Source organism: Columba livia, chromosome 2 (genome assembly GCF_036013475.1).
Source record: "Columba livia isolate bColLiv1 breed racing homer chromosome 2, bColLiv1.pat.W.v2, whole genome shotgun sequence".
NCBI lineage: Eukaryota > Metazoa > Chordata > Aves > Columbiformes > Columbidae > Columba > Columba livia.
Window position 1 is genome coordinate 138,980,134 of NC_088603.1, and position 12,771 is coordinate 138,992,904.

The window sequence follows — 12,771 nt, forward strand, 5'->3', positions numbered from 1 at the left end:
ATGTGCTGTCTTGTGGATAGTAAAATACCTTGGAACATGTTGTAACTGATAGTTAACAGGGCTTTTCAGAGCCTGCCGTCGTTGATTTTTTTAATTTCTGAGGTGATGCGATTGAAAATGAGATATTTTGTGGCTTTCATGTAATAAGAGCTCATTGGTTTTCCAAGTAACTTGCTGTGCTTCCTAATTTGGGGACATGGACTCTGATTTTATTGACTTACCTAGATTGCTTGCAGTTGCTTCAACTTCAGTAAAAGTTTTTGATTGGATTGCAGTTTCTTGTAATCTTAAAATGGGTAGATAATGAGTGCTGAAAGAACTTCAGAATGTTTTCCCTCTTATGCACTTGCATTCTTTATTACACTATTTCATGAAAATTGAAAATCAGTAACAAAGCATCAGAAAAATTATTCTGTTCCATGGGCATATGGCTAAGCAAGCACAGATAAAACTGATAAGAAAACACCATGGAAATAGTTAGCTCTTGACTAGCAGCTAGTTAGGGAGCAAGAGAAGCTTGAAAAGACCAAGAGAGCCTATCTGTTTACTCCCCATCTTCTAGGAGAATCTCCTTTATACCAGACTTCCTCCAAACGGCTGCAGGTATTGCAAGCAGCCATCACCACATTGTACCTCTGTGAGCAGCAGTTGCCTGTTCTTTGTTAGGAGCTTCTCCACGTGTCCAGCAGAGCAGTGTGCTGCGCTGACTTCTCCAAGGCTGCTGTGGAAGCCCTGCATAGGACCTTCTTCTCTCCGTGGGCAGAAGAATGAAGTAGTAGAAATCAGAGCATCCAGTGCTCAACCTGGTTGAGCCCCATGGATTGCCACACCTCTTCTTGGTGTCTTTTGCTTTTGAGGTGTTTGGGATGTTTGTCACACAGTGACTTAGCCTTGGGTCTACTCTGTGGAATTAGTTCCCAATGATATAATGCTCAATACTCCTGGTGTGACAGCTGGAATTGAAGTGCTTGAAACATATTTTCCAGATAGGCACAAAAATATGTGTTTGTAGCTTTGGAACTTTGGGAATATGTTCTCAGCTGGTGGAGCAAGGGTTAGACAGTAATGTGAAGCTAAACATGGCTGTGCCAGCAGCCTAACTTAACCTGCTGGGAAAATGAGGTGCTAAATACCAAGTGTGGTGCAATAAAGAACATCCAGCTTCTACAGTGAAGACAGAGGACTTTGCAGAAGACCCAGGAAATACACAGGGAACTGTGGTAGGACTGTATGCGGCGAAGCTGTGCAACCACAGTGCAAGCTGGTCATGTAAAAATGCAAAGAGCAGTGGACACAAATAGGAACCTGGAGCTAGAGCAAAGCACTCAAGTCCAGACTCTCATCACCTCAGGAAAGCAGCACAGAAGCTTTCAGTGTGGATGAAAGCGTGGCAAAAGGTGTGGATCACTGCTGTGTGATATTGCATACACAGCCTTTGGCTTTGGAAAGGTTTGGTTTTTTTTGGGGGGGTGAGGGGGTGGGTTGTTTGTTTGTTGTTTTGTTTTGTTTTTCTCATTGAAAATGGATGCAATTTCAGTTTAATTTTTATTTCAGATTATCTTATCTATAAAATTTTGTAAGATGAGTCAACTAGAGCTCTCCACTGTGAAGCTTTGCCTTCTTTTGAAACAGTATTTTAGAACACTGTGAGGGTAGGAGTAGATTTTTTTTTAAATGAGAATTGAGTTTTTTTGGTGGAACTGTAGGTAAGCTGTTTCTTGGTTAACAGGCTGGTAAAGATTTTCACATCTAAGGATCCACAGTCTCTGAATCAAAATGAAATACTATTGAATGATAGAAGTTATGTTAATTTTGAATAAAAAGATCCCCAAAAAACTAGGCACTATTATTCATCACTTTTGTTTCTTTAGTACCGGGACTGGTAAAATCATGCAAAATTGAAAATTTTCTGCTTTAATATGTTTCAGAACTTGGGGACACCTAAGGAATTACCGAGGCATTTTGGTTGATATGTTCAGCTAATCATATGATATTTACATGCTATGCAAACATTTTCCTAACAGAATTTGAAGACTAAAAATCACAGCAAACACGCTTCACTTTTTTTTTTTTTTTAATTTCTGAAGTTGCTTGGGAACAGTTATGAGCCTAGTGAATTTGAAATTGCTACCAAACATCAAAAATCACTACAAAGGTATAAAACGCATTAAGTGCCAGAATGTAAGACTTTTTTTGGGGGGGTACTTTGCAAAGCTGGTAGGATTGTCACTTCTTTATCTCGGTTTTCTTTGACATCATGCTTGTAGTGAATGGTTCAGTGACACGTGAGGGTGCTCTGCTGCAATGTTGTTTGTTCTCCTTTAATGTGCCATCAGAAACAGGTGAAGTGGCTTTAGCCCCATCTACACAGCTGTTCAGGATGGATGGGAAAGAAGCGGTGAGTTAATGCCTGGTTTCTTTGACAGCCTTGCGAATAAGTATGAGGAATATTTCTCTACACTCCTTAGCTCTCTGAGCAAGGCTTCTATGTTTCTAAAACCTTGGTGCTACAACTGGCATGTGCATCTTTGTGTGCTGAAGGAACAGGCCAGAGAGGGAGAAGGGCCCCGTGCACAGTGCCATGTTTGTTGCTGATGTCCCGAGAAGTGAGGACACAACCTGGGAGAAGCCCAGTGATCTCCAGCAGTAACAGCTGTTGCCCCCAGCAAAATTTTGTCCCATTTACAGTGGTGTGTGCTGTTTGCAGTGTCCATCTGTTTCTGACTAGAGCATTGGAAACACTCTACCAATAATACCATCCAGGTGTCCATGCTGCTAGGTCACCAAAAATTTGATTTTTTGTGGCTGCTATTACAAGTGTAAACTATTTACATACGTCTCTTTCCTAGTTTGAATATCCTTAAATTACATATTGCCTGTTACTGAATAATATTAAATGTTTAAGCAAAGCTGGACATTTTGAGTGCAAAGACTCAGTTCATTTTGCTCTCTAGCATATCCACCAGAACATTGTCTTCGTATTTGGGGATGCTGAGAAGGACACACAAAAGGAAAAATAAATTGATAGACAGAAAAATGGACCAATGTGTAATGGTTGTGTGGGACAAACTGAAGAATAATGTATAAAATCTTTTTATTAAAAAGTATTTACCCAGAATTTATTGTTCTACCAGTGAATAGCTCATGGTGGGAAAAAATCAATACTCTTTCTGAGCTGGGGCATTTAGTTGCCTTATGTTACAGATCTGTGGTTCTGTCTTCTTATCAGGTTTAGGACCATACTAAAATTGTTTTCGACATCTTAGTTACTTAACCAAGAATTACTGTTAAAATTCACACTGCTTTTAAAGTTTCCACTTTTTTTGTTGTGAAAGTGGGTAGTTTTAACCATCTCTCGTGCACCTATGGGAGCTCTTGACTAAGCCTCATTGTATCAGCAGTTACAAGGCTGAATCTATCTCCTGTGAGATGTTCTCTTTACAACCCACAACAATGAAGTTTTGGAGGTAGGTAGAAGGAATTGCCATCCAATGAAGGCCACCAACAGGGGACATGGCTAGAAGATGAGCCTTTAGCATGTCAGTCTTAGCTTTCTGCTTGTGGACAGAGTCAGCTGTGGCTTTTGATGGTGCCTTAACAACCCCCTGGGCAGGAATCGTAACTTAGGGTACGAATTTTGCCTGTTAATTTGTTCTTCTGTATGACAAAACTTCTCCATACCCTGTGGCAAGCTCATTGACAGTCCTCAGAAGCCTCCATGAGTAAACAAGATTCGTTCTGCAGTGTTATCTTCATGCTTGCAATGACGGGCAGTCTTCTGGAAGCATGAGTTGTCACCTGTCTCAGCTTTCACATTTATAGTTGCTTTTTCTGGAATATATTCCTTTCTCTTGTTATAATTCTCCAAGATTTTCTGAAGCAAGTATCCCTCAGACTACAAAAGCCATTAATTAAACTTCTGAAAAAATGCAAGAGAGTGCCGAGTAGAATAATGAAAATATTTTCGTGTCCTCCTCAAGTCTGTTTATGCTGACAGGTTTACTGAAACAAAGTTCCTTTTCTTGCTTTAAAAATACTTGATTGTTGTAAATGATTGTAAAAGTCAATACATTTTAAATGTTAACTAGGTTTAACTATGAACTTCAACTAACAATATTTATAAACACTATGGAGGTTCTTCTAACTGCTACTTGATGATGTAGATTTTCTTTGTTGAAGGTGCAGTAATTCTGTGCCAGTATATGCATGTTCGGATGTGATGGGAGGGAAGCAATGCAGCTGGGTGGCTGACGTGGTTTCAGTGTATCTTTTTATGTAATCAAAGAGCTCATCGCCTTCTGTCCTTCATTGCAGTTTCATATCCCTGAATGTCCCTCTGTTTCTTGAAGATGAAGAAAATGATTGCATACTTCCTTCTGCTGTTTGGACACATTCTGCTTTCCACTGCCTTTGTCATGGCAAAAGATCTCCCTGGAGGACGTTTCACCCGAAGAAGGGATGTTAATTCGCAGTCTCTACTTGGTAAGTTACACACACACATGCACACAAAAGGAAAGGAAAACCAAAGACCACCACCAAAAGCCGTCTCAAATACAAATGATAAAAGGCATGAGCAGCTGGCCAAACTTTGGCTGAGTTAGTTTATAATAAAAAGAAGATTGCCATTTGCAAGCAGGAATAAGAGAAGTTTGTTGACCAGTTAGCAGCTGTTGAAAGAGGGTGTTTACTTTTGGGGTACTAGATCTACTTTCTATAAGTGGTATGAAATAAATATTTACTACAGGACTGTTATCTTGGAAAAAAGATCTCTCTGCCTAGAGAGAATACATATTGGCCCATGGACTCTCTGTCAAAGCTGCCATTTACCATGCCAGACAGTTTTAGCTGTCTACATGTATGTGGTGTGCGTAAGAATGGTTGAATGGAAATCAGTGTCTATTCAGATGGGGCTTGTCATTACATTACTTGATGTTAATCCCTTCATTTTGTTAGGATAATTTTATTTATAATGAGCAGCACATTTTTGCTCTTTTGCCAAAATCCAAGGGCAGGATCTAGAAGTTTTAGCTTGTGGCTGTCATATTTTAAAACAAAAGGTTCTTCTCTCTCTTGCTGATGATTGCCTGTATGTCATCAGGCAGTTCACTGGTCAACGTTTTCATCTGCTAACAGTTCATGACTTACAGTAATTTTTGTTTGCTCATTGTTTAAACTATTGTCAGATTATGAGAACAGTGCATGGATGGGGCTTTGGACATGGTCCATCATTAGGCATTCATGATGCACATCAGCAGTAGATCTGATCAGATCTCTCTCTCCAGCCACTGGGAGATGTTAAGTGGCATGCCTCCCCATAAAGTTGACTGAACTTAGGTGAACATGAGACATGTGAAATGTCTTGCAGAAGATGCATTGGGGAGAAAGAAGAAGAAGTAAAGCCAGAACATGAGAATGGGTGACAGAGAGGAGACAACCAAGTTTTATCAGAGAAACTCTTCTCCAAACAAAATGTAATCCTTTAAATATCTAAAATTCTATAAAGTAGCATTCCAAATCTATCCTTTGTTAACTTAAAACTCTTAGTTTTCAATTACTATGGAGCAAATTTAGGCCAAACGACAGCAGATTTCCCTTTCTTATTAATCTTTCTCAAAATTAATAGATGTGATCTTGAGATACCTGACGTTCTGCAGCTGAAGGCTGAAAACCACAGCTCTGGAGATCTAGTCCATCAAAAAACATGGATGTGGACCAGCAAAGAGAAATACCACATTCACATCTTACTCAACAAGACTCTCAAACTTTCTAAAATCCTAAATTCTAAAATGTGATTAAATAGCAGCCCCTCCTGAATATTTTGGGGTCCCCAGGAAATAACTGAGTTTATTACTCTAAGAAATAAACAACCTATCTCTCTAGAAGATGAATGGAATAGCGAGTAGTTATCTGGAGAAACAAAAAGGTGTCATGTTTTCCAGCTTGCCTTTCCCCCCCCCTTTTTTAAATTGCTTTTATAGCCTCTTTTTCGTATTTTAAATAGTGGAAAATACAGTAAAATAATTAGCACTTGATATAAATAAAAATGTATAGATTAGATTATTTCGTTCTTTCAAAAGCCAAGCAATTTGTGGTCCCTGCATTTGGAAAATTCTGGATCCCTGTTCAGTTTGGCGTGTGCAGGATGCAAACAATTCTGGCAGCTCTGACTGAAAGAACCTTTCAAGACATTAAATGATGCAAGAAACTTGGGACATTATCTGGTCCAGACTGTAAAAGTACGTGGCAGTTTGGAGTCAGACTCTTGGGCCTTGCATTCTGTTCAATGAATTAGGTCACCTGCTTCAAATTCAGCAGTGCATATAAACAGTGGCATGGTTAAAACGTGCCTCTCTGTAAAGAACAGAATGTGTAAAATGCATGCCACACTCTGGAAAGCTGCAGTGTTCCTTAAAGTACATGAGAAAGAACAGGGCCAAACCATGATCTCAGTGACGTCAAGTCTTTCGACTTAATAAAATCACTTCAGATTTATAGCGGTTTAACAGTGATTAGAAGCTGTCCCATTCTATATAATATGTTATAAATATTATATATGTTATAAGAATTCTAAGTAGTGGTGGCAATGACAGTTGCTGCTGTTGTGAAAGACTTGGTTGGCAGGAGAAAGTGAGCAATATCGCTGCAAAGAAGCAACAGGCACCTGGAAAAGTAATAAAAGTTCAGGTTGGGGTTTTCTTTTGGGTGGAGTTCTCTGTTTTTAGGACTAAAATGAAGGATTACACCATGTAAATATTAGTAGCATTAAAATAATTTAAATCCTTTTTTTCTTCATTTTACCAACTTTTTTTTAATCTAGGTGTTTTTATGTTTTAAAGGACTGTTTCCATAGTCCTGCAAAATCTTGTGAAATAACAGAAAGAAACAGGATGGTCCATTTGTCTTTCCTGTGGAACACTGCAGTTGCCTCTTCCCTTTAAGTAGCATATGAACTAAATTTTGCCACTAAATTTACACTGATCAGTAATTTGATCCCAAGTATTAGATCTTTGGCCTTATCCTGATTACTTAAAGGAACTTAGATTCTTGTTTTAGAATCTTCTATTTGAAAGGCTTTATCAGAGCTCTGAAGAGTTTTTACTTAGCTCTCTGACGATATCCGTGTTCCTGCTGAGTGCAGCTGCTGTATTAGATTACATGCAGATCACTGAAACCGGTTTGCTGGCTTAGCATTAATTTTTGGATGCTAAAGAAAAGCAGTAATGGAAATAGACTTGGCTACATGGTTTTAAAGATAAAATTTTGTCTATTACATTAGCTAATTCCATTCAGAGCTGAAATGGACTTCTGCGCTTAAACAAATGAATTAAAAGCTGTGTCAGTTGTCCAGAGTGTTGACTCCTGTACTGTGATTTCAAGGCCATGGTCAGAGGTCCACAGCACCTTTCAGCAGGTTCCATGCTCAGAAGCACCACATACCCAGTCCTTGCAAGATGTAGCTTTTTGTGATGTTTGATGACGTGGGGTTTTTTTGGTGAAGGGGATTTGGGACCTATGTCCAGCTGCATCTTAATCATTTATTATAAAACAAAGCAAAGTAAAATTTCAACATTATGGAAAAAAACACACTTTTTTGTTTATATTTTTCTTGGTGAACTCTGTTCTTGTAAACTGGGCATTTATTTCATGTCACATGGACATATTTATTTGGAGAGCTCTGAAGTGGGTGCATGGGAATAATTGAATTACCTGTAGAATAATATTCTAAGCAATAACATTCCTTCTATTCCTTAGAAATATAGAACAATTATCTACCTGGTTTTGAAAGTAACTATTTATGTAAGGAGAAAAGCTAATTTAGGGGGCATTCCTTTAGATACTACATGATACTGTAAGAAAGAAACTACAAGAGATTAACGGATACTGCACAAAATTGAAACAGAGAGGGGAAAGGAGGCCAAGAAGGAAATGTACTTGGCTCCTGTTCAGTAGAAACTGCTGCTAAATGCAAATGTCCTTGTGTTAAATTACATTTTGCAACAAAATTCATAGTGATTTATCTCTTGGTTGTATGTATGTGATTCCACTAATAATAAGAAAGGAAGTAATGTGAAGTACACAGAGCGCTCATTAAATTTATAAATCACTCACTACAGTTGGTTAAAGTTATTCCAAACATTCTTAAATCCAATCCAGTTCTTAAACTTGTGTGTATGTAACTTTAGGGCTCAAGAACATTATCAGGTTAACCATTCTGGGTTAAATTTTAGCTGCAAATCAGGAGGGAAAATATGTGTCCATGATGCTTCTGTAGACTGCAGGCAATATTTCTGTTTAGTTTTGGTTGAATTCATTGTACATTTATACACTAAGAGCTGGCCTGAAATCTATAAATCCTGCTAATGCGGACTGCTGATCCGATATGGGATGATAACTGCTGTACGAGACTCATTCACAGCTTCAACATATGTATGTGTTGTTTATGTAAGTGCAACCCTGCCAAGTTTTTTTGTCCTCAGAGATGTTAAGTAGACTCATTGCAACTGAAGTCTGCATTCCAGTTGAAGTCAGAATTGTGTCATGATAACTTTACCATGTGTTTGACATACTATGCTGTCATAGTATTCAGGGAGATCTAAACTATTCCAGGCAGCAGATAAAGGTTGGAAGAGGTTGAAAATTACATCTTTTGAATTATTGCATATTTAATTAAAATATAAGCAAAATCATTTCTAATTAAAAGGTAGCCAAACTTTTATAACAATACAGGGTAATCAAATAGGTATCAATTTAGACTCTCTAACTAAAATATAAAATTGTCATATAAATATAGATGTGTTATATTTGAAAAGAGAGAGAGCAAAGCATTTTACAGTCTGGTAATCCACCTGTTTCTTCCTTTTGAGGTGTGTATGTACATCTCACAAATATTGTGCCTCAGGGCAGTGTTAGCAGTTGTGTGCTTTGCTTCCCAGTACTGATTGCCTCAATAGCTGAGAGGTCTCCTGTGGACTTTATGCCAAATATGTAAACTTCAGCTTTCGGCCTCTTCTCTGCAATAGCTATTGTCCATTATCCACCTGACTGAGGTCTAAAACAGTAGCAGGAAGCTTGCACTTAGAATCATAGAATCATTTAGGTTGGAAAAGACCTTTAAGGTCATCAAGTCCAACTGTAAACCTAACACTGCCAAGTCCACCACTAAACCATGTTCTTAAGAACCTCATCTACACGGCTTTTAAATACCTCCAGAGATGGTGACTCAACCACCTCCCTGGGCAGCCTGTTCCAATGCCTGACAACCTTTTTGGTGAAGAAATTTTTCCTAATGTCCAACCTAAACCCCCCCTGGCACAACTTGAGGCTGTTTCCTCTTGTCCTACCACTTGTTACTTGGGAGAAGAGACCAACACCCTCCATGCTACAACCTCCTTTCAGGTAGTTGTAGACAGCAATGATGTCTCCCCTCAGCCCCCTTTTCTCAAAGCTAAACAGCCCCAGTTCCCTCAGCTGTTCCTTATGAAACTTGTGCTCCAGGCCCCTCACCAGCTTTGTTGCCCTTCTCTGAACTCTCTCCAACACCTCAATATCTTTTTTATGATGAGGGGCCCAAAACTGAACACAGTATTCAAGGTGGGGCCTCACCAGTGTCGAATACAGGGGGATGATCACTCCCCTGGTCCTGCTGGCCACACTATTCCTGGTACAAGCCAGGATGCTGTTGGCCTTTTTGGCCACCTGGGCACACTGCTGGCTCATGTTCAGTCGGCTGTCGACCGACACCCCCAGATCTCTCTCTGCCAGGCAGCTTTCCAGCCACTCTTCCCCAAGCCTGTAGCGCTGCCTGGGGTTGTTGTGACCCAAGTGCAGGACCCGACACTTGGCCTTGGTAAACCTCATACATTGGCCTCAGCCCTACAATTCAGCCAGTCCAGATCCCTCTGTAGAGCCTTCCTACCCTCCAGCAGATCAACACTCCCACCCAACTTGGTGTCATTTGTGAACTTACAGAGAGTGCACTCAATCCCCTCATCCAGATCATTGATAAAGATATTAAAGAGAACCAGATTATTGATAAAGATATTAAAGAGAACTGGCCCAAATACTGAGCCTGTGGAGCACCATTTGTGACCGGGAACATGACTGACCACTTGCTCAGACTATCCCACTCATTCAGATTTCTGGATTTTGTTCGCAGTGAGGAACCCTCTCGTGGCTCTGAGATTGGGTAGCCTGGCTTGTGCTGAGGCTGTGCCCCCCCAGCCCCTAACAGGGGTCCTGTAGTCCAAGAATATGAGATCTGAATGTCAATCATATCCTTGCCCACCCAGCTGTTCCCTGCAGAAGCTTTTATCCCTTAAGCACGCCCAGCTAGTGAGCCATGAGGGCTTGCTGGGACCATGACAGACCCCAGGGATTTGTGTCCTGTTCTGAGTACACTCATCTGCAGCCAGCTGTCATGGAGACCAGAAAGTTTGGATTTTGGTCTGTGTTGGCGATTTTTAACCATATGACAATGTTACACTTGCCAGCTGTCTTATTTAGTATTTGTTATTAATCTTCAAGTCATGTATCAAAATAGCATTAAATTTTCAGTCACTTCAAGGGCAGTTTGGTAACGTTATATGGTATATAATTCTGTTTCTAGCAGCACATTTTCTGTTTCTGCAGTATTTAATGTGTAAGCATTTCCTCTAGCAAAGCCTTTTCCCTTGTTTCTGCTTCTTCTCTTTGCTTTGTTTTCTTATTCTTTTATCTTTTTTTCCCTTTTTACCCTTTTTCCTCTATTTTTTTTTTTTTTTTTAAAGTGATTTATAAGCTTTACAAAAGGAGGAAAGAATATCTGCTGCTACAGAAAAAACTGAGTCATGTACTAAACTGAAAATGATCTTTGTATTTCTGAAATTGTTTTTTACAACCCCCACAAATTACTGTGAAATACCATTTTTGTTTGAAAAAGTTTGCCTTGACAATAATTCACTGAGTAAAATTACAAACTCTGGTTTTGTGTGTATATTCTCAAAGAGCTCAAAGCCTTTTTGTGTATTTTGTCTTGAAGGAAGATCAGGCTAAAAGAAAGAACACTGAATGTGGTGGTTTCGGCTTTGTTGTGAGTACTTTAGCTTAATAATTAAAAAAGCACATATGTGCAAAATTAACTTGAAAATCCTGGAAACAACATTTTCATAACTTCAGGAACATCTCATTTTGTAGGCATGAGTGGGTTATCAGACACTATTGTGAATGAAGACAACATGCCTTTAAATTGCCTTGAAAGCCAGAAGACACCATCTACCTTCTTAAGTACTGCTGAAGTGGTAGAACTAATAGCTGGCCAGTGGGTGTGATGTTCCACATGTTTTGGGGAGTAAGGGGAAATGGTGTATGGCACTATCCCACAGTGATGTTTCTGTAACTGTTCTGGAAAAGGCTCTAATACTTAGACTGTTACCAGTGGATAGAAATATGTGGTTTCGGGTCAGCTGATCAATGAGTAATGTTGAAGTTGCTAACAGCTTTCTCTGTAAACAAAGACATGGGCGGCTTTAGAAAAATGGTGATTGGAGTTTTTAAAATGTTAAGCTAATGTCCTGAAAGGAAACAGCACAACTCAGTAAAGTCACATTTTTTTCACTAAATTTTGTGTGCTACTGCTAACAGCTCTTTCCTTTCTCTCTCTTCCTTCTGTAATAATTTCTGTGTCCTTCCAGCAATGCCCCAGGTAGCTCAGGCAAGAAAGGAGCTTCAGATCTTCATGGAGAAAGAAACAAAGATCATGTTCTCCCATGCAACCACACATGGAGGTTTTTTTTGTGTGTTGGTTGTGATTTGTTGTTTTACAGATGTGTGCAGGAAGAGGCAGAGTCACAGGCAGAGTAAATGCCTCCTGCCTGGCCTTGGGAACTGGATTCAAAGTAGCATTAACTGTGTGTACTATGAGGCTTCTCCATCAGGGCACAGAAAATTAATTCTTCCTCTCCTGGGTGTGAGCTGTGCTCAGCTGAGAGCACGTAACATTCGTTTCTATTAGGAAGTGCTGTGCAGATGTCAATGCTGCTGGGACTGGCGTGGAGAGAAAAAGACGCTTCATTCCTCTGTTCAGGTGTTCCCCTGCCTGCAAGGGAATGCAGCCCACTCTCTGGTTCTCCTGACCATAAAAGGAAGTTTAAACCAAATAGTTTCCATCTCAGAACAGCTGAAATATGCAAAAAAAACCCAAACCAAACCAACCAACCAACCAACCAAAACAAAACACAAAACACACAGAAAAAAAACTTGAGAGTATCCCTACACTACACTTTGGCATCATGCTAGAGACAGCACCAGTCTCAGTAAAGAGATGGAGAAATACTAGGAATCAGTTTTGAGACTCTGGAATTAGAGAGACTTAATATTGACAATGACCTTATTATTTTGGAAAAGATGACAGGGAAGGAATAGAAATAATGAGGTGAAATGAGAACAAGATAATGGACCCTCCTGCAGTGACTGATAATGAAGCACTTGCATGTGGAAGGAAATGGAAAGAGCCTACTGCTGTATAATTCTCCCAGAAATTTTGGAAGTCTTGAAAAGATTTTGTCAGAGGCAATAAAGAAATGTCTGGAGGCTGTGTTGTATTTACAGAGTTTCCCAGATGAAGAAATTTGTAAGGAGGAATGAGCAAGCTGCCAAACTCATAATGGATCTTTGGGTTATGGCCAGAAGCCTGTGAGTTTGGGGAAAGGCTCAGAGCCAGGATGGGGCCAGGGAGTACGGAGGCAGGACTGGGACCCAGGGTCTGTCCCAGAGCTGATAAGAGATGGGGTTGCC

General features: G+C 39.8%; 1 protein-coding gene across 4 annotated transcripts in view; it reads left to right on the forward strand.

Moving 5' to 3' along the window:
• MATN2 (matrilin 2) overlaps positions 1 to 12,771 on the forward strand; it is a 67,633-nt gene that overhangs the window by 4,841 nt on the left and 50,021 nt on the right. For all 4 annotated transcript variants that reach the window (XM_065054062.1, XM_065054061.1, XM_065054064.1 and 1 more), the window contains exon 2: positions 4,315 to 4,482. In XM_065054062.1, the coding sequence (XP_064910134.1) occupies positions 4,329 to 4,482 (154 nt within the window). In that variant the 5' untranslated portion in view covers positions 4,315 to 4,328. The remainder of the gene's footprint in view (positions 1 to 4,314; positions 4,483 to 12,771) is intronic.